At 35.4% G+C, this 26460-nt stretch overlaps 1 protein-coding gene across 2 annotated transcripts; it reads left to right on the top strand.

Moving 5' to 3' along the window:
* Positions 1–3: 3 nt before the first annotated feature.
* On the top strand, positions 4–26460 carry CHMP2B (charged multivesicular body protein 2B). 2 transcript variants are annotated; one of them, XM_006215822.4, is made up of 6 exons: positions 18–287; positions 13400–13491; positions 18114–18308; positions 21223–21325; positions 24461–24567; positions 24772–26460. In XM_006215822.4, the coding sequence occupies exons 1-6, from the start codon at positions 254–256 to the stop codon at positions 24880–24882; spliced, it is 642 nt and encodes a 213-aa protein (XP_006215884.1). In that variant the 5' UTR covers positions 18–253; the 3' UTR covers positions 24883–26460. The 2 variants fall into 2 exon arrangements, with proteins under 2 accessions (XP_072823070.1, XP_006215884.1); XM_072966969.1 differs by lacking the exon at positions 13400–13491 and having other exon boundaries at positions 4–287.

The raw sequence follows: 26460 nt of genomic DNA, 5'->3' as shown, positions 1-26460 counted from the left end.
CAGACGCCGCCTAGAAGTGACTTCTCCAAAAAGTGTCTTAGTTCGCGGTCACCTGAGCTCCGGGCAACTCGGCAGCGGCAGGCTTCGTGGATACCCGCCCTCCGCAGGTCCTGCCTGGAGACCTCGCCCTCTCCTCTGGCCCATCCGCTCGGCCATCCCGAACCCTCCCGGGGGCCTGTCCTTTCCCTCCTGTTCTTTCCCAGTCGCGGGCCGGACCGGGCCGAGCCGGGCAGCCCGGGCGCGGTCCCTGACCATGGCGTCCCTCTTCAAGAAGAAAACCGTGGATGGTGAGTTCCAGGCCGGGCCGAAGAGGCCTAGCTCTGCGTTTCTCCGGCGTATTTTGGGGGCTTTCCGGCCGCGATTCTTGTTGCTATCCCTGGGGGCGGGGCCGGATCAACTGGCCCCACAGGTGACCGCCCTCGTGCGTCACTTTTCTGCTTCCTTATCTCTTCTGACTCGCCCCACCTCAGCCTCACCTGGGCATTCTTCTTCCCTCTGTTAACACAACCTTTAAATCCTCCCGGCCCCCACCTCCGGTTTCTCCTTCAGCGGGATCCTGAGTATTTCATGAAGGGAGGATGCGGCTGGACCTTGGGGAGTCCTTAGACTTGGGGATGTGATGAATTTCTTCTTGATTTCATCTGCTTGTCAGTTGGGAGCTGTACTGCTACTTCTGGGCACCAAACCGGAAACCTGTATTGAGGTGGGGGAGGGTGTAATAGGCTCCAGTTGCAAATTGAACTTGAGTCTGGGTTAGTCTTGTGGTAAGAACATCCCATCAATGGAGATGTGATACAAATGCTTCTTGACTGACTCCAGTAGAAAAATAGAAACCCAGGGAAAGTGCCTGGATTTTAGTTTTCGTACTAGATTTTTCTCTCTTATGATTATCTTTTGCTGTCTAAAGTAAGAGATGTTGTATGTATTGTCCGCATAGAAGTTTACATTTTAAGATACTTGCATTGCTTCAGACATTTAGCTCGGTGTCATGTTAAGGGGAAAAAAGTGAATATACAGGGACATACAAATTGATGTTTATAAGCAGTGTCTGTTATTATATGATTATATAACTGTTTAATTAGTCCTGATTTTTTTTTTGACTCTACCAGGAATCAGATTCATTCAAGTTATTTAAAAATTGTGTTTCCCATTACATGTTGATTCTAGGTTGCTGCTGGTTCAACCAAAGAATCACTTCTTTGTAAGGGTCTAACTCTGCCACAAAAGGAGCAGTGGTAGCTAGACAGTGATTGGTACAAACAGGGAGCTCAGTCCAGACCTGGGGTAACTCCTTCATTCTTTTGTATTGATTATTCCAATGCCAGCAAATTATTTTGTGGAGGATTACAAAGATGTCATCTTCACCCTACCACTCTACCCTTCACTTCAACACATAATGTCATTTTACCTCTATCTATCCTAGAGCATAATACATTTTTGCTTACCCTTAGTGGGCGAAATGGACTTTTTATTAACTGAGAAATACCATTTACAATACCTGAAATAACTACCAAGTTGGTATCAGAAGTAATACAATTATGTGAAATTGGTTTTATATGTGTTTTACCTGAAAATGCTGTTTAATCTTTAACATGGCACTTTATTTTTTTCAGTGTTTCAGTACCAATATTGTAATGTTCAGTTATTGTATAGTACTTCAAGGGAAAGAAAAAGGCTTATTTTTTTGTTTCAGTTTCATAGAGTGAGAATTTACTAAACAGAGAAATGGGGCTGCATCTTTCTTACTGTGATGTTACAAATTAAATTTTTTTAAATTAACATTAAAAGCCAAACATCACAGTTTTAATTGCTTGATATCTGTCAGATATTTTCATAGACATAAATGTCAGTTCTGTATTCTCATTGCTGTGCTTCCTGGTGCTTTCAGCAATCTAGTGACTATGGCACTTGAAGTATAGAGCAGAATTAAAAAAAAGAAACAGTGAGGATGTGCAGTGGAGGTATTTAACTGTATACTTATTTGCAGTTGGGTTAATTCATCCATGGAACAATGCTTTTGTTAAATAGACTTGTTTGTGAAAAAAAGGTCTTAAGGCCTTTCGGAAGGAACTACTGACTTAAAGATCTGTGTATGAAATTTCTGAAATTTCGCCACTATTTACATTTACTATAACTACTAAACTGCATACTTAATGTTTTCTTAAATTACCATGTCAATTCAGATCATTTAATGTCTTAATTATAGATCTGTACTTTCATTATTTTGACGTAGAGCTTTGTTGATGTTTTTATTTTTTGTTTTATTAAAAAGAAGGTGTTCTGTTTTGTTTAATAGGTGACAGCATTCTTCTTAGTAATACTGGGGCTATCTATTATGAAGTTAAATGTATTTTTAAGCCTTTCCCCCAGATCCTGAGACTCGTTGATTATTGATCATAAGACCTTTTACTGTGTGCTGTCTTTTTATCTGTTTCAGCTGTAATGAAATTCTGATATATAAGGAAAATATGTAACTGCTTATAGAGCTGGAGAATAATTGAATCTTTTTGTCTCTTTGGATGGGCTGGAAGAGTTGCACATTGTATCATTAAAGAATACTGCACATGTAAATTAAAAAGGGAGACAACAGTACGCACTTGCTACTATTCAGAGTTATGTTTAATTCATTTTTGACACAAAGATGAACAAGTCTCTGCAGTGTGTACTTTGTTACAGAAATTAATGAGAATTGTACCTTAATGCCATAGAAGAGGAAGAGTCTTTTGAATTTGAAATTACAATTCAGACCTTGATTTTCCTTTTACTGATTTATAAAGTATGTACATACACAGGGCAGTGTGCTTATCTACAGTGTTGTATTTTGTTTTTGTTTTTTGTTTGTTTGGTTTGGTTTGGTTTTTTTCCAAAATAGACTAATGGTGACCTATTTATTGAAGCTAATTATGAACCTGTAAATCAGGATGCCGTGAGGACTTGTCATGAATGCATGACTAAATATATTTCTTAAAAACTGAAGTTCTTTAAGCAGTATATAATTCATGTCTGTGATCTTCAAAAAAGACAAACTTGAGCCAGCATTGTGTTAGCATTTTGTATCAGCATCTTAATTCTTACAAAACCTGTAAGTACTAGTATTATTCTCACTTCATAGGTGAGGAAGTTGAGAGGCAAAAGGCTAAGTAACTTGCCCAGGATCACACAGCTGCTCAGTGGCAGAGCCAGGACAGCATCCCTTTGAGTATTATAATTGTTATTTTTTTCTTATTTGGGATCTTATGGCAGTTTAATTTTGCTGTTTTTGCTAAGTATATGAAGTTCTCAGCGTTTGGTAGGTACCATGTGATGCTTACTTTTGACTGTGAACCAGACTCTTTTCTCTCATAATTAGTGGTAGAACTTTAATTTCTAATGGTGGTAGAACTAGAAACAACCCTCTTCATCCTGACTCTCCCTTACTCCAGCGTTTTCCTAGGCAGTGTTGCCCAATCTCTTTTTGCTCTTCATCTAAACCTCTTGAAGGGGTAGTGCTGTCTCCTGCCTGCACTTCATTACTTCTCTGACGCCTCCCATCCTACAGCAGTTTGCTTTACGTCTCATGTCGTGAGATCTTGCTACTATCATCAGTGACTTCTACATCACCAAATCCAATGGTAATTTTTTAGTAGTCATCTCTTGAGCTTATGTTTTGCATTTGATCTTGATAATAATTTCTTCCTTGAAATTCTCTTTCAGCTTGCATTACATAACACTGATTTAATTTTCCTCAAATTCCTCTGACTATTCTTTTTCCTTTTGGGCTTTTCTTTTCTTTTTTGCTTTCTTTCTTCCTTCACCCCTCCTTTCTTTCCTTCTTTCTTTCTTACTTTCTTCTTTTAACCAGCCCTTTAAGTGTTAGTGTTTTTCTTGGTTCCATCCTGGGCTACAACTATTCTAACTGTACATGATCTTATCTTAACCCTTATTATTTTAGTTATAACTTAAGTGTTGGTGGATCCCAACTGTGTCTCTAGATATATTTTTCTGAGTTTCAGACCAATATATCCAACAGTTTGATGAATATCTCCACCTAGATGCACAAGAGTACCTCAAATTAAAACAGATCCCAAACAGAGTTCATCACCATCTCCTTCAAGTCAGTTCCTTCCCTGAGCTCTCCTCCTGCAGTGTTTGACAGTTCTCAGTTTTGCCCTCTACGTTCCATTGAGTACCAAGTCCTGTACCTTTTGCCTGTTAAATATTTGGCACATATGATCTTCCACTGTGTGCCTTCACCTCCTTGCTCTAATTCAGATCCCATTTATCTTGCTCATTACTCCATCACCTTTCTTCTTTTCTTTCCTGTAGCTTCATAGCCCTTGAATCTAGAGTTGCCTGTGTGATTGATAGACCCAAAATCCAAATCTTGCTATGCTGCTCCCCAGTGTAAACCCCTTTTTTGAGTCTCAAGCATCAGCAGGATCAAGTGAGTCCTCTTTAATAAGGCATGCATGGCCCTTCTGAATCTGGCCCTTGTCTTTCTAAAAAGAAAGCCATGTCCCTGGACAGCAACACTGTTCTCATATTTGTCTGTATGTACCATATTCTTTCTCACTCTGATACATTTTTGTTTATGATGCATAGAATTCTCCTTTTTTCTTCCTCTAGCTAACCTGAACTGTCTCAGCTCTTTTCCTTCTCTAGAAATTCTCCTTTGATGCCACCTCAAACTATGTTAAATACCTCACTCTTTGTGTCCTTTTTTTTTTTTTTTGGCGTCTGCTTCCTGATTTGCATTCGCCAGAATCAAAGTAGATCCTTATGCACTTCCAGAGTTGGATTATGCTTTTTCTAAGTTTTTCCTACTTTCCATATTTGCAAGGTTAAAGAGAATCTTCAGCATAAATGAAAATAACTCTGCAGCAGTTTATAATTCAGAGACTAAATTCCAAAATACTAACATTTACTAACCATAAGTAGTGTTCCTAGTATCCAGAGCTTACTATAGTCTGCATCCATTTTACCGCCACCCACCTGGCACCTTAGTGCAAGTTTAGAGATAATTTGAGGACTATTACTGACAGAAGAGGAACAAAGCTTCTTGGGTTTTTCCTCATTGGGGTGGTATCCATGCACGCTAGTTGTCCAGTGTTCAGTACCTGTGAAATTCCAGCTAAGTTGGATAAATCTCCTGTCAGGTGTCAGTTGCAATGCCACATTTTCGATAGCTCAAGAGGGAATAAAATTTACCATCTATATAAACTATGTCCCCTCCATTTCTCCCAAATAAAATGCAACATTCTCACGATGCTACCTACGGGACCCAGATCTCTCCTAGCATACTGTGTGTTCCCTTACTGCTTGTTACCCTGAATACTTAAAAACTCAAATTTTACCTTCTGTTTGGCCCCTACATTCTTGGCACACCAAAGAAAAATAATTGAATTTGGGATTCAGGACACAGTCCTGTCTTCTGATCATTTTTCTGAGCGAAAGTTCTCCAGACAGAATGGGTATTTCTGTAGGAAAGTGTCTTTCCTCTGTATTTCTCCATCCCAAGAATGATACTGAAGACTGGTCTTTCTTTTCACAGTACCTTCAAGTCCATATGTCTGTGAGACTGTTCTTTCGAAGGACATTTTCTTCATCCCCTCACTTGTCAAAGCTGAAAAATGCACTTTGACAGTTTTCTGGCTTGAAGCTGTTACTTAATACCAAAGCCTGTGCCTTTGAGAACCACATGAGACCCAATGGTAAACAGATTCATTTCAGTGAGTTCCTCAGGGTTTGAGTGACTTCGAGACTTTAGTGGTAGGAAAAAAAAATTCCTTGTTACTTCCTTTTGTGCTGCCAAAGGGTAGACTCCTGTTCTCTTGTTAGTGGCGCACCCCTTCCTTCCAAGCACGTCCTGTTGAGTGTTTCAGCTTCAGCCTGGTTCTTAAGTGGCTCCTTGGCTCCATGGACCAGTATGTAGATAAAGCTGTTGGTGTGATCCTCCTTTGTTTCCCATAGTTTGTTTTGTTTTTATTATTTTCTTTACTATGTGTTAAGACTGATTAATTAAGCTGATACCATTCCTCCCTGCTTTCTGATGTACCCTGTCCAAAGCCTGAGAAATAGATTTGCCGTGCATATCAAATTCTGATTTCTCCTCACCCACTCTCTCATTGTCATTGTCCTTCTGCCTCTGAGTAAATTTGGTTTTTAGGGCCAGCATTTTCTAGTTACTGACCTTTAATATTTCTTTCTTAACCCTTAACCTTTGAGTTCAGAGCATTTTTGCAGTTTTTTCTCCTCATCAGCCTAAGAAGATGGTATATCCCCACGTGGCCAGGACCCCATCCCCCTTTATTGTTCACTGGTGAGCTCTACCGCTCCTGCTCCAGCAGGGCTCACACTCCCAGCTCTTCTGTTCACAGCCGTGATCAGGGTTTATTTAGTGCCCTTGATCAGTGCCACAGTCCCCACTGTTTCCATTGATACCAGCTTGCAGAGTTTGAAGATGAAATCTAAAGAGGGGGCTCACTTTCCTCTTGAATATTGATCTCCAAAAGCCAGTTAATGGAGGTGGTCACGTAGGATGTGGGAGCATTTTGTGCACCTGTCTCAATTCATGTGATGGTTAGATTCAGGGTAATTGGTAGGCAGTAAAGTTGCATAAATCAAAATGATTTTTTTCTCTGAAGAAATACATTTAAAAGCAGAATATATGACATATTAAGTTAGATTTTAAAATCCATCATGACCTTATAGTACAGCACCAAACCCAGTACCTGGTAGAGGGGATGCTGTCTAGGAGACCAGCCTGAATCCCGCTGATGGTACGATCTGGGCCTTGTGCCTTAGCGCTTGTGGGGCTGTAATCCTGCTCTGCCCTGTAAGCTTGAGACAGGCCCCCTCCCTTCTCTCAAAAGATAGACACTTTAAAGGATATTACAAATCAATGAGTGCCCATATTTGCAGTTGATAATTACTTTTTGCTTTAATCGTCAAATATACATGTAGCTTGTAAATGAGCAGAGTCTAGATGGACGGCCATAATTCACGTTGGAGCTTGGCCCCAAACCTCGGTAGAGAATTCTAGTAAGCTCGACTAGACCACATGAGAGGCCCTTTTAGATTTTTTTTTTTTTTTGGCTTTTTTCCTTCTTTTTTTCTGTAAGCAGATAGACCTTATTGACTCAGAAACAAAGAGGGCAGAATGACCTTCTCTGTCTATATCTTCTTAAGTCGAGAATTTAAGTCAGTGATCTTACCACACTGATGCACACATGGGTTATATTTTGTTCAGTGAGAAGAGCCTGAAAGGCTTGAGACAGGCTTTTAATGCTCAGAGTGGAGCTGGCCTGGGTGGCCCTTCCTAAGTGTTGTGCTGGATATGGATGAGGAGAGGGTGGTGGGTGGGGCGCCCCCAGATACTTGGTACCTCACGGGATGGTAACAGAGAGAGCAGACCATAGGCACATGCGTGTACTTTTGACATTTTCACAGGTTAAAAGTTCCTTATACCCACCTGTTATGAATGCTTCACAACACCCCGCAAAGTAGATAAAGTGCTGGACTATAAGAATTCAGGGCACGCTCTGCTCTTCTGACTAGAGAAGGAAGCAGAGGATGGACAGGGAAGCACAGGCTAGACGGGAGCCAAGTGCTCCCCTTCTCCTAGGTCAGCAGTAGCTATTCTGTCGTTGTCATAACTCAGAATGAGGAGAGGGGAAAGCAAAAAACTGGAAGGGAAATTTCTGATTATTTCAGTGCTCCATGTTTCCATTATGGAAAGGTATCTATCATAGTTCAGATTTTATTATTGTTAAATTATAAGCCATCTTTCTTGCTAACCAATTGATTTTATTATACGTTTTTAAAAAAATGTGTTCAAGTATGACTATTAGACAAAGTCTTTACAGTTAACTATGTATGTTTGTACCCCTTAGAACACTGTTATTGGGGTAGTAGTTGACATGAAGTAAAATAGGAATATAAATAGGTAAATAAATAAATTAAATGCATGTATTTCTTGCTGGTAAAGAACTTGTAATCTTAGGAAGAAATGAGACCTACTAAGAAATAAATATAATGGAAAATAAACTTGGCCTTAAAAAATATTAAAAGTGTCTCAGAACCTTTCTCATGTTATTCCTTCTGAATTATCTAGAAGAGTAAGTAATTAACTGTGGGTTTAATGTAGGGATTGTAAAAAAATGAGAGTAATTTGTTTTATAAGATATACCTATCATTTCATGTAAAAAAAATTTTACTGTCTTTTCTTACTTTCCATAATATATTTTAAAGTGTTATGACTGTGTTTTAGTATATGGCATTAGATGCTCTTGGTTTATAGCTTAGAACTGTTTAAATATTAATAGGTCTATTAACATCAGGCTGTGGAAAGTGCAGTAGTTAATTTTCTTTATTTTTCCTCCTCTAATATACAGTGACAGTTATGGTGCACATAGTTACATAACATTAAGAAAAGTTAAGTCAAACTATCTTGATTAACTTACATGTTTTGTTAAAATTTCATATCATAATACTTGTTTTTCAACAAAGATGGCTGTGTCTATTCTTTACTCTAATTCTCTGACACCAAGCTGGGTATCTCCAACAATTTAGTCCAATCCTAACACTGACTGTCTGGAGTTAGCACAGACCCCACAGGTTAAGGGCCCAGTCCCACAATCCTGTCCTCACTTAAGGGGCCCATCACAAGTCTTTGATTGCCACCAATTCTTCTGACCGACCGGCTATAAATTCTAGTGTTACCACAACTCTGTCTTCAGGTTTGATAATTTATTAGAACAACTCTTAGAACTCAGGAAAGTGCTTTACATGCTATTACCAGTTTATTATAAGTATACAACTCGGGAACAGCCAGATGGCAGCACGGTATTGGCCTGGGGGGCAGGGGTAGGTAGGGTGAGGAGTGCGGCTCAGAGCTCCTATGCCCTCTCTGGACATGTTATCTTCCCAGAACATCGATAAGTTCACCAACCCAGTAGCTCTTCCAATCTCCTTGTTCAAGGGTTTTTATAACCCAATCTCTGGCCCCACTCTTCTCCCCTGAGGGATTTGGCTAAAAGTCCCTACCCTCTAATCAAGTATTTGGACTTTCTGGTAACTAGCCCCACCCTGAAGTTATCTAGGGGTACCCTTCCCTGAGTCAAAAGACATTTCTATCACTCAGGAAATTCCAAGGGTTTTAAGAGCTCTGTGCTAGGAACTCAGGACAAAGACCAAATATATATTTTTCATTATACCACTCTAGAAATGAAAACACCTATATTGATAGCATTCTAGATCTTAGCAGTTAAAGCTTTCAGCAGTTGCTTTGTACCATGTCAATTTTCTGGCCACAATTCAACTACCAATATGGTAGCTTCTCTTTCAACTCAGTACTGTCGTAATTTTAGAAGGCCATTATTATCTCAATACTTCATCTTATCTTAGTTGAGTTCAGGGAGTACACAAAGGGATTGCACTCCAAATATTAATTTGTAATATTATAGTTTTAAATTCAGAGCATATTTTCTATTGAAATAGTAGGAAAAGTGGTGACTGTTTTCACACCAATGCATTGGCTTTGGCAAGATAGGAAACTAAGCCCAAAAGATGAAAATTGGCAGAGTTGAAGTGTTGGGGATGAACAAGCTGATGATTGTTGTGAAAGATGGGGACATGAGAACTTTCCTTGCTATTTTGTTTAGTATCAATCTATAAATGTCAGAGGAAAAATACCTTGTTTAGTGGGCCTAATTGTGTCTCCCCAAAATTCATATGTTGGAAACCTAAGCCCTAATGTGACCACATTTGGAGGTAAGGTCTTCAGGGAGGTAATTAAGGTTAAATGAGGTCATGAGGGTGGGGCCCTAATCCAATAGGACTGGTCTCCTTATGAGAGGAAGAGACACCAGGGATGGGCACACACAGAGAAGAGGCCATGTGAGAACACAGCAAGAAGGTGGCCATCTGCAAGCCAAAGAGAGAGGGCTCAGGAAAAACCAACTCTCCAGCACCGTGATCTTGAGCTTCTAACCTCCAGACCTAGGAGAAAATACATTTCTGTTGTTTAAGCCACTCAGCCTGTGGTGTTGGTTATGACAGCCCTAGCAAACTAAGAAGTCATAAAATTTTAGAATAGGATCCCAACCAGTGCTCCAGGAAGCGTTCATGTCTAAGAAATGTTTATTCTTTAAAAGGACCCTCAGCATAATAAATCTGTGGAATAACATATACTTTCCTCTTAAAGGTTGACAATGCATATTCATTTATTAAATGTTCTTAGAAGCCTTGAAGCAAAGAAATCGGTTTAATTGTTTTCAGCATGAAAATTTCTCAAATATGTTTGTCTTCAAAGTATCTCCTTCCTCTTCTTTAAATGAAACATGTGTTTCCCATCCAGAAGAAAGTAGATGAGGAGAGAGACAACTCCCTCTCTTTTTCATCTCATGTAGATATTATATGGTTTCCTAGTCCTATGTTTAAGGAATATGTCGTATGTGTTCTTAGTAAATCCTGAGCATGAGATGTCCACCAATATAACTTAATTGAAATACAGAGTAAGCAAAGGAGGGGAAATAGATGTTTTGTATGTAGGATGTAGGAGCTCAGGCATCTTATATTAACTTTTATTGAGAAAGTCATTGTGGTTGATTAGTTATATTCTGTACAGTGACTTGGAGTGTTTTCATTCTGTTTGACCTGTATATTTTCATTGATACAGATCTATATTTATAAGGATTATGTCTCTGATAACTTTACTTTTTTGTTTTCCTTAAAGTGTCACAGTGTAATATCCTATTTAAAATCAGAGACCTTGAAATCAGAATGCCTGTATATGAATCCTAGCAATTTTTCTCCCTCGGGCAGATAACTTCAATGAATATCAATTCCTTCCTCTGAAACAAGTGAGCTAAGAGTACCTACCTTTTAGGGTTGTTGTGAAGCACTTAGCATACCACCTGTTACTTAGGATCATTAGTTATTTGTATCCTGAGTAAAGTTACATTATGACAGAAATATATAGAACATAAGTTGAGGTGCTCCATCACTAAAAAGGATAATGGTTGCTGGCTTTGTTGCTGTTTTAACTGAGATGAAATTCAGATAACATGAACATTTTAAAGTGAATAGATCAGTGGCATTTTGTACATTCATAATGTTGTATAACCACCATCGCTAGTTCCAAAACATTTTCATCACCTCAAAATAAAACCTTGTGTCCATCAAGCAGTGACTCTGCAGTCCTCCCCCACTCCTGCCGACCCCCAACTCTTGGCAACTATCAGTCTACTTTCTGTCTTTGTGGATTTCCCTATTCTGGATATTTCACATGAGTGTAATCATATCTGGCTTCTTTTACTTAACATAATATTTTTGAGGTTTATCCATGTTGTATGTATTGGTACTTCATTTATTTTTATAACTGAAAAATATTATATATTATATAAATACATGTATATATATGTGTGTATATATATATATATATATATATATATATATATATACACACACACACCACAATTTATCTACCTGTTCATGGACATTTGGGTTATTCCCACCTTTTGGCTGTTGTATATAGTACTGCTATGAACATTTGTGTAGAGTATTTGTTTAAGTACCTGTTTGAGTTCTTTTGGGTAGATACCTAGGAGGGGAATTGGGGGGTGATTTGGTAATTTTTTGTTTAACTTTTTGAGGACCCACCAAACTGTTATCCAAAGTGGCTGAAATAATTTACATTCCTACTGGCAATGTACAGGGGTACCAATCTCCACAGCCTCATTGACATGTATTATCCTTTTTTGTGTTTGATTGTAGCCATTTTGGCAGACGTGGAATGGTATCTAATTTCCCTAATGACACTTTGCATCTTTTTCATGTGTTTATTGGCCATTTGTATATCTTCTCTGGAGAAATGTCTATTCAAGTCCTTCACTCATTTATTAATTGGGATATTGGTCTTTTGTTTTTGAGTTGTAAGAGTTCTTTATGTACTTTGGATACTAGGCTCTCTAATGCGCACGTGTGTACGCTCGCTCGCTCTCTCTCTCTCTCTCTATATATATATATGATTTGCAATATTTCTCCCATTTTCTGAGTTGTCTTTTCACTTGATAATATCCTTTGATGCATAGTTTTTAATTTTCACAAAGTCCAGTTTATCTATTTTTTCTTTTGTTGGCTTTTGCTTTTGGTGTCATATCTAAGAATCTACTGCCAAATCCAAGATCATGCAGATTTACTCCTGTGTGTTGTTCTAAGAGTTTTATAATTTTAACTCTTATATTTGGGTCATTAATTTTTTTTTAGTTAATTTTTATACATGATGTGAGGTAAGGGTTCAGTTTCATTCTTTTTCATGTGGATGTCTAGTTTTCCTGGTGCCATTTGATGAACAGACTATTCTTCCTCTTGTAGTGGTGGTTTTATATCTGCCTCTTTACTAAAAAGGTGCTCTAGTGAAGTGATTAGGTTCACTGATTCAGGAGACAACACTTGGATCCAAATCTGGCATCATTACCACTTACTACCTTGTGACCTTGGGCATTAAACTTCCTGTCAATTTTCTTATATATAAAATAATAGAAAAAGCAACTCCATAGCATTATTGTGAACATTATACTGTATAATATATATAAAGCACTTAGCAAGATTACTGACAGTGAGAGAACAGTTTTGGCAAAAATAACTGTCCACGTCTGTGATCCTTCGAAGAAATCACTGTTTAGGAACAACTAACCCAAATTATAGTTCATCAGGCTTAGACTAATTCTTGAATTCTTCAAAAGGTGAGACTGATGCATCCAGATGAATTGAGATAAATTAGAAAAACATTAGCAGTGAGTGGACACTTACAGTACATCAGCCATTGTATATGTTATTTACTCCTTAACAATTCCTATTTTATAATAAACCTGAGGTTTAGGTGGTAACTAACTTTGCAAGGTATTGTCTTCTAACAATCAAGTGGCAGAGGTTGAATTCAGATCCACTTCTGCTTCATTGGAAGGTCTGCTACTTCGCTCTGTTATGATGTAAGTACTTAGTGTAGAAGAAAAGATTTGGTAAACAAATTGCCTCTTCCTTGGAATTTCACATAATATTGGAGTAAGGAGAGATAAAACAGGTTTGTGTTTGTGTGTTTGTGTGTGATGTATGTGGCATATAAAACATGTATACTAATCAGTTCTCTAAGGGAATATTTTATTGTGATTTATATATATACTTTTGGCTCAACCTCAGACGATAGCATATTTGTACTTCCGTAATTTTTTATATAATTAATATTTATAATTCATTTTAACATTTGACTACTTTTTTAGTATACTGAATTGAAACAAGAATTTTTAACATCTAGTAAATTAAGATTTTTTAAATTGAAGTTTCTGAGTTCAGTATTTTAAATGGTATTGAAGAAGATTTTACAATCTATACATTTAGGTTTCTTTTGTGGTTCTCTTAGATGTAATAAAGGAACAGAATCGAGAGTTGCGAGGTACACAGAGAGCTATAATCAGAGATCGGGCAGCTTTAGAGAAACAAGAAAAACAGCTGGTAAGTAGAACATTAAATTTCAGTTTAACTTTTCAGACAAATTTAGAAATTAGTGTTGGAATAATTAGCTAACTAGCAAAAAGACACAAGGCAGGTGGTAAGTGATTTACTTTACTAAGAAATGGCATTTAACGCCTTCTTGCAGTTTCTGCTTACCTTTGTTTACTGTGTCATTCCGCTGACTTTTACCAGGAGTCTGTGTGTTCTCCTGATTATAAAATCAAATTATTCTTCAGTTTGTGATAGTCATGAATGCCTAGAAGAAATATTGCTCAGAACAGAGCCACCTTCTTCTCTGTTCACAGCAAAGATAAAGTAGTCCTAGAAACCAAGGAAGAGTAATAAAAAAAAAAAATTATGCTAGCTCAGAGGTATCTTACTTGATATTTTAACTATTATTGGGTCTGTGATAATGACTGTATTTTTAAAAATAGATTGCCTGGCTATCTTTAAATATTTTTATGTTTTTAAATATATGGTGCTTAAAATATTTTTTTAAACAGCATTATTGAGATATAATTGACATGCAATAGACTGCTCATTTTTAATGCATACAATTTGATAAATTGTGGCATATGTATTAACTCATGAAACCATTACACAATCAAGTTAATGAACATAGCCGTCATCCCCAAAAGTTTCTTTAGTCCCTTTGTAATCCCTTCTGCCTACCCTGCCTTGTCTCCCTCCCCACTTAGGCAAACACTGATCTGTCATTGTAGGTTAGTTTACATTTTATGGAATTTTATATAAATGGAGTCATAAAATGGATTCATTTTTATATGGCTTCTTTCATTGTTAATTATTTTGAAATTAATCAATATTGTTACATGTATCAATATTAACTCCTTTTTATTGATGAATGTTATTCCATTGTGTGGATGTCCACAATTTGTTTATCCATTCATCAACCAATGGACATTTGAGTTATTTCCAGCTTTGGGTTATTTTGAATAAAGTTGTTACAAACATTCAATTGAAGTCTTTGTATGAATATATGTTTCCTAGGAATGGGACTGCTGGACAGGTCACAGATTAAATGTATGTTTGACTCTATAAGAATGTTAAACAATTTTGCAAAGTTGTTTCCACCAGTTTTATATATACATGAGAGTAAAGTTGTTTCACATCCTGGCCAATAGTTGAAGTTGACAATCTTTATTTTAGCCCTTCTAGTGGTGTGTAGTAGATTGTCATTTTTAATTGCATTTCCCTAATTATTAATGATGTTCAGCATCTTTTCATGTGCCTGTTTTATAAGTCTTATCTAAGAAATCTTTGCCTAACCCAAAGTCACTAATATTTTCTCTTATGTTTTATTCTAGAAGTATTATGCTTTTAGTTCTTACATTTAGGACTGTGAATCTTATTGAATTAAATTGTATTATGTTATCAGGTAAGGGTAGAGGTTCATATTTTGCATATTGAAATTCAGTTGTTCCAACATCATTTGTTGCTGACATCTTTCCCTATTCAAACGCCTGTTATCTCTGGAAGATCAATTGTGCAGATGCACATGGGCCTCATTTTGGCTCTGTGCTATTCCACTGACCTGTATGACAATGCCTAAGCCAATACCACACTGTTTTCACTATAGCTTAATTCTTAAGTCTCAGAGTTATATAGCATTAACCTTTCAGCTTTGTACTTCTTTTTCCAAAATTGTTTTGGCTATTTTAAGTGCTTTGTATTTTCATATGAATTTTAGAATAAACTTGTCAATTTCTACAAAAAAGGATTAGATTTTGATTGGGATTACATTGAACCAAGTTGAGAAGACATCTTAACAATATTAAGTTTTCCAGTCCATGAGCATGCTCTACTCTCCATTTATTTAGATTTTAAGTTTTTCTTAGTAGTATTTGTACTGGTAATTATTCAGCTCCTGTGCTTCTTCAGATTTCTGATATTTTTGTTGCTGGTATATAGATACATTCCTTTTTTTTTTTTTTGTATATTGATCTTGAATCCTGTAATCATCCTAAAGTCACTTATTGTAGTAGTCATTGTGTAGATTCTGTTAGATTTCTACATAAATGATCATGTTATCTGTGAATAAATAAGTTTTTTATCTTCCTCTTCAGTCTTGATTTTTTTTTTCATACCTTACTGCACTGACCAGACCTTCCATTGTTAAAAGTGGTGATAACTTCATCTTTTTTATTGACCTTAGAAGAAAACATTTAGTCTTTCAGCATTAAGTATGATATTAACTGTGTACAGGAAACATTTCTCAGATTGAGGAAGTTTCTTTTTTACCCAGTTTGTCAAGAGTTTTTATCAGAAATTAATTTTGTCAAGTCTTTTTTTTTCTGTATCTGTTGAGATGATGATCATAAAAGTTTTCCCTCCTCAGTCTGTTAATGTAATAAATTACATCATTGATGGATTTTCCAAAGTTGAATCAAGCTTTTGTTACTGAAATAAACTTCATTGATACTGATGTACTTTTTAAATATTATTTCAAATTGCTGAAATTTTCACAAAAATATTAGCATCTGTGTTCATAAAAGATACGAATTTGTAGTTGTCTTTTTGCATAGAGTCTTTATGTGATTTTGACATTAGGGTACTCCTGACCTAAAAGCATGAATTGATAGCTGTCCTTAACTGTTTTCTTTACTGGAAGGGTTTGTGTGTTTCTTTCTTAAATGTTTGCTAGGACTCATCAGTAACGCCATTGGGAGTGAAGTTTTCTTTGTGGATAGATATTTAAACTACAAATTTAATTTTTAAAAAGTAGATAGTGGAGGTAGGGGTATTATAGTCCATTTGGTAGAGCGTATGCTGAGCACACTCAAGGTACTTGGTTAAGTTCCCAGTATCTTCATTTAAAAAACAAACAAACAAAAAGGAAATGAATATAAATGAAAAAAAAAAGATACAGAATGAAACAGGCTATCTGCCTTTTTGAATGAACTCTGATAGTGTGCATCTGTAAGGTAATTTGTTCTTTTCTACTGAATTTTAAAATGTAATGATACCTTGTTTATAGTATTTTTATTATCCTTTAACATTTTTAGGATATAAAGTGATGCTCCACTTTGCATTAAATTCATGTGTTTTCTCTGTTGTCTGTCTAAGTTTTTTTTTTTCCTCTTCTGACTGGTTAATGGTTTATCAATTTGATCAGTTTTCTTGCAAAAAAATAGCTCTTGATCTTATTAATTTTTTGTATTTTTCCTAGTTTATGGATTTCTTTTCTTGTTTATAATATTTCCTTCCTTTCATTTACTTTGTTTTATTTGCTCTTCTTTTTTCTACTTTCTCTAGTTTGAAGTTTACAAGATATTCATTTTTTAAAATATGAGTTTTAGTGCTATAAATTTCTAAGAACTTTTAACTGCAGCCCACACATTTTGGTATGTGGCATTTTCATTTTTATTAAGTTCAAAATATTAACTCATTTCTCCTTTGATTTTTTTTTAAACCCATGACTTATTTCAAGCCATGTTGTTTAATTTCTGTTTGTGATTTTCTTTTCATCTTTTTCTTACTGCTTTCTAGTTTAATTTCATTGTAGTTAGAAAACTTACTTTGTATGATTTCAATCCTCGTATAGGTTGAGCCTTGTTTTCTGTTGCAGAATATGGTATATTTTAGTGTGTGTGGGTTTTTTTTTGGTTGTTGGTTTGTTCTTTCTTTCTTTTTCTTTCTTTCTTTCTTTTTTAGTGTACACTTGGAAAGAGTGAGTATTCTGCTGTTGGTGATGGAGTTTTTAATAAGTTTTGGTTAGGTCAAGTTGGTGATTGTGTGTTTTTCTAATTCTTCTGTATCTCTACAGATTTTTTTTCCACTTGTCCTAACAACTATAGCAATATTCTCAAGAAAGAAGTTACTGATACCCCTCATGCTAATTGGGTATTTGTCTCTTTCTCCTTTCAGTTCTATCATTTGTGCTTCATAAATTTGGAAGCACTGCTGTTAAGTGCATATGTATTTAGGATTCTTTTGACATCTATATATATTGATTTCTATATCATTATGAAATGCTCCTTTTTATTCTGGTAATATTCCTTTTTCTTAAGTTTTATTGATCTGATGTTTATGTAACCACACCAAATTTCCAGATTTTAATAACTATTTACATAGAATATGTTTTTCTATCCTTTTACTTAGCTTTATTTAGGTAATTAAAGTTGGTTTCTTGAGATAGCTTATAATTGCTTTATGTTCTTATCTGATCTGACAATCTGCCTTTTATTTAGATGATAGATGGACCTTTTCACTTAATGTAATTGTCTGTATTGTTAGCTTTAAATCTACCACTATGCTCTTTTTTTTTTTTCGCTTTCTCCCACTAACTATCTTTAAGTATCTGTTTTTTCCTATCTACTTTTGGATTGAGTTTTTAATTTTCTTCTGGGTTTTATTGTGAGTGCTGTACTGTTTTGTAGACTTGCTTTGTATTTATGGATGAAGGTACTAGTTCTTTCTTCCCCATGTAAAAATGTGGAATAAATTGCCCTCTCAAATTACTGTTCCTTTCTGACTTTATAACAGCTTTTTTTCTTCATAATCAGGGGGAAAGAGTATATTGTATATGTTCAATCTGTTCTTCTTAAATCATTGAGAACTCCTCCTTAGTGGTTTTGTCCCTCTCTTTTTATTTTCTCTCTTAGGAATTAGAAATTAAGAAAATGGCCAAAATTGGTAATAAAGAAGCTTGCAGGGTTTTAGCCAAACAGCTTGTACATCTACGGAAACAGAAAACAAGAACTTTTGCTGTAAGTTCAAAAGTCACTTCTATGTCCACACAAACAAAAGTGATGAATTCCCAGATGAAGATGGCAGGTGCAATGTCTACTACAGCAAAAGTAAGTGGGAACCTTTATGCCCATGGCTTTATAAAATTTTATCTGAGATATTTAAATGTCGATATTCAAATCATATTTTAAAGCACCCTCTGACATATATGTGATACTGAATCTTTGTAATTTTTAACAAAGTGAGTTATAATACTACAAAATTCGGGTAGGTATTTTGAGATTTATTATTGATTTGTTTTCATATAAATTTTTTTGTTTGTTTTAGATCAGTTCCACTGTCCCAAGATTACATGTAGCTTCTAAATTTTTAAACTACTTACAATGGTGTTTGCTTTTTTCCCTTAAATTTAAAAAGATTTTGGGGCCTCTTATTTCATTATGCCATAAGTGTTGATATAATAATTAGAATAATAATTTCCTTTTGATTCATTTCCATGAGTGTGTCAAAAGGACACATGAATATTGTCAGAAATTATCAGTTAATTTTATCAGGAACTTAGGATTAACTTAGTGTTTATAAAAAAAAAAATCAGTGTTTTTTTCTACAGAACTTAAAGGACTGTGAACCTTTCAGATATTTAATAAATAATGAGCTCCTTAATATATTAAGAACCATGAAAAATCAGAAGAAATTTAAGACAAAGGCTCTGCTTTCACAGATCTAACAGTTCATTTGGGGTGGAAGGAGGTTAAGATATGTCTGAAAAGGAATACATCACCATACATCAGGCTGTGCGAGGTGTCAGTGAACTGCACAAATCCTTGAAGACAATGATCTGAAAGGCTTTGTAAAAGACCTAGGTCCTAAAAATACCCCTAGGTTTTAAACATAGGGAAAGAAGAGTATGAATGTCAAAAGCAAAAGAAAAAAAGCCACAGAGGAGAGAAAGTACAGGTTTATATTAGGAAAACAGCACAGAACAGTTGATTCCTGTTATCCACAGTAGTTCTGGTCTATAAAGTCAGGAACACTGAATCAGGTGTTATCGAACCGTTGCTCCTAGAGGAAGTGCAGGGTAGGTTTCCTGTGAGCCTTTGGTCATAATTTTTGTCAACCAATCTATACCAAACCTTGTTTTATGTGTGTTTCTGTTGAAGGACGCCTCACTTATTATAGTTGATTCGTTAAAATTGGACTCATGGTCAGCAGCACTGTAACTCAAGCCCGAACAAAGCTTATCTAACAAATGTGTTTTCTCCACCAGGCCCATCATAGCCCTCTTACACTTAGCAACACGAGAGCACACTTTAGTACTATGCCAGAGGGCATTTTAAACGGTGAAATCACCAACCAGAGGCACAAAATAGACCGCAGAGAAGACACTAGTGTACATAATGAAGGCTGAGTCAAAAAGGAAGAGTGTCACCTTGTTTGACCTAAGCTGGAAACATGGGTGTTGGGCGACTCAAATTTTTTGCTGCTCTGCGCGTGTCCACAGCTGAACACTAAAGTACTGCAAGTATTGACATGCAGCTATAAATGTATTTTAGTGAGTGGGCAGATTCACAAGTAAGGAATCCAGAAATAATGAGAATCAACTGTAACTGCCTTTTAGACTGCAGAGCACGTGAAAATAGAATGTGTCCATCTTATGTACAGGAAGTATAGTTCCTTAAAAAAACAGAATATTTCAATATAAGTTTTATTTTCAATTGTCTTACTCTTGATGGAGCTCAGTCATTTTATAGTGAAAAATACAATTAAGGGCAAAAACTTCTGTTTTCTTTTTTTGGTTTTACAAATCAAAGAACTAAACAGTGCCTAATTGGAGGAAAAGATCATATATGAGCATCACACATGTTGGCTGGATCACCTTTCAATAATGTTGAGGAGGAAAACTGCTCATTTTGCGATTTTCTGCAAGTGATAGGGTAGGAAAAGATACTTCATGTGGTCCTACCATACAGCAATGTCTGACTTAGAATTTTCACTTGAATTTCTTAGAAATATGTTAACTCAGGAAATAGTATATAAACTGAAATCTGAAGTACTGATAGTAAAAACAAATTGAGAAAGGCATTCCAGGTTAGAGGCAGTGTATGCAAAGGTCCTGTGGCAGGAAGGAGCACAGCACATTTGAGGAAATGAAAGACCAGCACAGCTGGAGGGCAATGGTGCAGATTGAGACTGGCTTGTTAAGCAGAGTTCAAATGATGTTTAGTATCACAGGTCAATTATGGAATTTGGCTTTTAATACTAAGAGCAATGCAAAGCCACCGAGGAGTTAGGTATGTACGGGCTGGTGGGGAATAGGGGAGTACAGTGTCATACTTGAAAAGATTACTTTGGCTACAGCATTGCATAGAAGACTGTGTTTGCGTCATATCCTTGAAACCAACATGTTTCATACTGTACACACTTATAATAGACACATATATAATGATAATATATAAAATATTTTTGCCATACTAGATAACATTAATTTCTTTTAATAAAATTAGTTGTGAATATAAAACATAGGAAAATTCTTTTCGCATAATTTTGCAAAACTCAGTGTTTTGATCAGTTCTTGAAACCATGGTATAAAATGTATTAATAGGTTAAGTATGTATACTAGTATATCCTTTAATTTGAACGTCAAACATTTTTGAAAATTTTTGAAAAAAAAGTAAAAACTCTTTTTAATTTAGACTTTACCTGCTTGCCACATAATAGGCGAATGTAGTTTTCCCATTTGAATAGCAATGAGTTTTATGTTGGCAGTGTTTTTTATTACATAATTTTTTGCCTACTGTTCAGATGAGATTTTTCACAGTGGTCTTTATAATATAGATGTTAAGCAGATGGCTTCCGAATGAGTATTTTATTTTTTTCTGGAATACTAACACTCTTATGTTTCATTATGGCAGAATGTATATCTTTAAAAAGCCTGCCTTTTTTTGATGTGTTCCCTTTGGACTTGTTCCATAGTAAAATTTTCATAATTATGTAGCTAACATGGATCTTTTTATACATTTAAAGACAATGCAGGCAGTTAACAAGAAGATGGATCCACAAAAGACATTACAAACAATGCAGAATTTCCAGAAGGAAAACATGAAAATGGAAATGACTGAAGAAATGAGTAAGTTTAATAACTTGTAATGAAATTTACAGTTTTTCATCTTTGAATTCACAAGTTTATTGACCAGCAACCTCATGTTCTCACCTATGAAGGCCCAAGTGATGAGAAGGAAATGATACAGCTCCCTTCGAGACAGACGTCTTTATTGTAATTTCAGTGTATTTTTATATAAGGCTCAAAACTCTGTTCACATTTAACTGAAGGAAAAATGTAAAATATACTATGCCATATTTCTGTGCCATATTTGCCTCAGCAGTTTTATTTTGTTGATTAGTGGACCAAAACCAACTTGTGAATAAAATAGGTCTTCCAGGTGTAAGTTAGGTGGTTTCAGGCTTGTGTTGATTCTTTCATACTGTAGATTTGTTTATATTGGAGGTAGAGATAATGGAGCACTTTCATTCTTTTTTCTTTCTCCCCTCCCAAAGTCTAAATTTAATATTTAGTTTTATTCTTTTTGAATATAAACTACATCTTTTGGTGGAAATACGAAGAATAAAAGGAACAAAGCATATAAAAAAAATTTATCATCATACCACCCAGAGATATTTATTTATTTTCTGTATTTTCCTGTATCTTATAAAGTGAAATAATATAATGTATACAATTTTGAATCTTATCTTGCTTATAAAAGACATTAGTAGTACATAATATAAGCATATATGCATGAACTTGAATTTTCTCTGGTCTTTGTTTTAAAGGCTTTAATATTACATAACATTAGTATAGCCTAATTTATTAAACCATTCTTACATTGGTTAGTAAGGTTGTTTTAAAATGTTCAATGTATTTGATAATCCTTTGATTAATATGTTTTTATAGTATCTTTGTCTGAATTTCTTTGATATTCTTGATTATTAACTTTTATAAGATTTTTGGCTCATACTTCTAGATTTATCCTGGAAAGACCACACCAGTCTTCATTTCACCAATAACGAATGAGTGACCCTTCATAGGCCCCTGGGCAACATTGAGGCATTGCCTGCATGATAGGTCAAAACTGGCCTCATTGTTTCACAAAGATATTTTCTAATTACTTTACAACTATGTAGGGATATTGCCAGTTTAGCTCTGCTTATCTGCTAGCATTTTAATTTAACAGTATTTATTGCATAAAATAGTACCTAATTAATTACTAGCATTACTAAATTCACCACTGTTCTAGTATTCCAATTCAGAGTATCTATTTTCCTTCTAAGGTTTAATGATATTGTATGTGAATCTTTGATAGTTCCAAAAATTCTTTAGTTTTTACTTTTAAACCTTTGTTTTTAAAAAAATGTAATTTTTTTTAAACATCAGTAAAATTGTAATGACTGAGAGAACTATCATTGATATAACAATCACAGTATCTAACATGATTGTGTGGGTTCCAGTGGTGGCACAGGTGCAAGCAGATCTCAGCAGAGGAGTGAACTTTCCCATTAAGCTATAATGAAGTGAATCGATACGTGTACTTCAGGCTCGTGTCTGTCACAGTTGTTATAGTTTGTATTTTAGTTATTGTTGGTTACTTGGTTTTTCAGTAAAGTATATTAACTTTAGTATTTACATCCAAAGAGAAATTCAAGGTTTTAAATGGACATATCTTTTTCTGGTTAGAATTTTTATTGTATGATGTTGCTCCAAAACTTGTTCACATTCAAGTTTTATAAATAAGATCTTGGGGAAATTTTTATTATATCTTTGATTAATTTTGTTACACTTTCTCTGAAAGCACTCTTCTGTGTTAAACCCTAATTACACCATTCTGGTGTTTCTCTTCTATCCTTTTCTTTCATTTTTTTCTGCAAATACTTTTTTCTTTCAGGCCATTACAGACTCTGACCTGGACTCCCCACCTCCCTTGTTACGTCACTACCAGCTGAGTGTCGACTGCTAAATGATTTTTCCAGAATTTTACCTCTGAGCATCCCAGTCAGGTTCCCACAGTAATTCTAACCACAAAATAAGATCCAGATCATAAATCAAAAACAAGTTGCTGGTCAAGCCCCTTTGTTTTGTCATTGAGAACACTGAGGCCCAGAGAGGTAAAATGACTTCCCAGCAAAGTTGCACAGGCACCAAGTGGAAGAATTGAGATGCTAATTAAAGCCTTAACATTCACTTTACTTCTTCAGAGATTATACTCCATTTTTTTGGCCTTAAGCTCTTTAGCATTTTTCCAGATTGACTTTATACTATTAAACTAACACAAAAACTCAAATTGTCAAACCATGCTCATACAAGTCAGAGATCTTAACCAGTATCAAGCTTTATAAGTAATGCCAAGGATACAAGTTGTGAAGATGCACGTGCAGCACAGGGAGAGGGCTTGGGCGTCCCAAACGCTTCCCCAGGTCTCTTCTTCCCGTATTAGACATGAGCTCTTTGACGCAGAATAGATGATGTGTCTGATATGTCTCTTATCATCTTAGATTGAAGAGAGCATGTGCTTTAGGAAATATGTTACATCTATTCCTCAGATGGTCACCTACCTTATGTGATATTTTCTAGGGAGTCATGACCCGTAAACCGATAGAGTGTAGCTGTAGCAACCCTAAATCTTGGACAGCTTGCTAAGAGCATCCCATAGACAAGGACTCTCTTGCTAGCAAATATCAGTCTGTTTACCAGGAGCCCAGTTAGCAGCATTCTTACAGAGAGATCAGGCTAGGTTTCTTGTCTTTCTTCCTCTGGGGACATTCCCCAGTAATTGATTTAGGTGTGATCACAGGCCAGCTGCTTTAATTCTTTTCCCCTTACACATCTTAAATAACCAAACAGAAGAACTTACTCTTCCTTATTTGTGTCCCGTCACCCTCCACCCCATCTTTGCTTATGCTGCTCTGTCTCTGTTCCTTTAAATCCTCTGTGTCCTTGAAGGAGCCCCTCAGGTGATACTTAACCCCCAAAAGGAAGAATGTAATCTCTTCCCTTTGAAGCTTTATAATCATTTACCTTTCCATTTATCACAATCTGTTTTTTAATCTTTTTCTTCTCTACTTAAGTGTAAACTACCTGAGGTCTTCATTTTTCCCATCTGCTCATCAATTTTATTGTACTATGTAAATTTACAAAGTGGGGCCTTCTTCTAAAAATAGAAACCCAACCTGAAATCTGTTTGAAAGTAACTGCTTTGTTCCCCCCCTCAAGTCAATGACACCCTTGATGATATCTTTGATGGCTCTGATGATGAAGAAGAAAGCCAAGATATTGTGAATCAAGTTCTTGATGAAATTGGAATTGAAATCTCTGGAAAGGTATGAACATCTAATTTTCTCATTCAGAAATATTTTCTCTACCACTTTTGTCACTTAATTAAATTTCCCTTTATGTTAGGTGCGTGTTTTCAATATTTGTTTGGAAAGTAAATTAAACCTCTTTGCAGCACGTCCTTTATGTTCTAACCCAAAAGTTTGATAATATAATGCACATTTTTTTCTCTTTTCCTCTTTTTAATGTAGATGGCCAAAGCTCCATCAGCTGCCCGAAGCTTACCATCAGCCTCTACTTCAAAGGCTACAATCTCCGATGAAGAGATTGAACGGCAACTCAAAGCTTTAGGAGTAGATTAATCAAAAAAAGCCATTATATTTTGCCTATCATAATTTAGTATAAACCAGGCACAGTGCAGATTCCTTTTACAAAATACATTTATTTTGCAAAAATGAAGACCATGAGTAAACGGTTGTTTCCTAGCCCATGGCTATTTTGAATCTTTTGCCAAAGAATGACAATGATGCAAAATGGAAACAGTCTGGATTTTAATTAGAACTGTTTGGGGGTGATGATGTATAAAAAGTTAACTTTTCTGCATGGCATAGAGAATTATATTCATTACTTAGTGTTGTTTATGTTCTAAATCTTTTTACACTGAATACAAATTTTGTTAAAGCCACTAGGCACCAACTTAAAGAGACTTGTAAAAATATTAAAAGTAAATCATTAATTCTGTATCTGTTACTTGTCCTTTGTAAGTGATGTGTTATGACCACAGGCGATTTGGCTGCCAAATTATTTTTAAATCATCTAAAAGAAGAGTGCTATTTAAACATCTGTCTTAAACAAAAACCATTATGAGCTTTTCTTCTCTCTTTTTTTTTTCCTTTGGGAGAACATTCTAGTTGGTAAGTTTATTACCTTTCAAAATATGCTTGGCACCTGCCTTAAACAGCACAAACATATTGTGCACATATTTAAATTATTTTAACTGACAGTAAAGAATTACAATTTAAACTCAAATTGAAGCCTCTTACAAAAATTATCCAGGCTCTTTTTTGTAAAGCTTATAAAAGTGAATGTAATTAGCAAAAAACAGACACTGAATTAATAGCATTTTATAGTAATAAAACAGTATATTTTAGTCTTTCTTCCAAGAACTGAAGAGATTTTCTCCACATGAATTAGAATTTAGTCACTTTAACTTTGAACCGTGTTTAAGATGTATTGAACCCTCTAAATCAAAGCCATCATTCCCAATTAAATAACACTGTTGTGATAGAACTCAACCTAAATTTTAAAATAAAAATTAGCATTTTTTTCTTGGTAAATAAACTACAACCATGTCAGAAATTACTGCCTGAATGTGTATTAATGTATTAGCTGTATTTTTTAAGGTGAAGTTGATATGGTATTTAATGTATGTATGGAAAGTAAGAGGAAAGAAGAAGTGGCAGATGAGTTAGGTAGAACTTAGAATTAGGTGAGTTTTGAAAAATGATGTCATATGTGGGCTCTAGCTCATCCCACCACAAAAACTCTGGAAGAGATCTGATAGTTGTAACCCCGTTAATTTGGGAGAATGGATATTTCAGACTAATAATGATAATGTAGATACATTTTAGGATTAGTACACATGGCATATGGATTGGTGGGAAAAACAAAAACTGAAACTGTATAGTTTATAATCCACAAACCATTTTATAGTGTTCAAAGATAAGGTTCCTTTATTGATAGTATCAAATACAGTTACCCTGCACCGTGATGGGTCAGAACCTTCCATGGATTATGGGATGTTAACCCAGAACTTGTTTTGAATCTTGGATGTACATAATACTGCCAGCTAACTTTATTTACTTTCTTGTTTACATGTGGGGTTTTTTGTTTTTAAAAATTATTTTGTTAAAAACCAATAAAGATTTATTGCTATTATA

The sequence above is a fragment of the Vicugna pacos genome, chromosome 1, assembly GCF_048564905.1.
Source record: "Vicugna pacos chromosome 1, VicPac4, whole genome shotgun sequence".
NCBI classification, from domain to species: domain Eukaryota; kingdom Metazoa; phylum Chordata; class Mammalia; order Artiodactyla; family Camelidae; genus Vicugna; species Vicugna pacos.
Note: the sequence above shows the minus strand (reverse complement) of the source record. Positions and strands in the feature narration are given on the sequence as shown.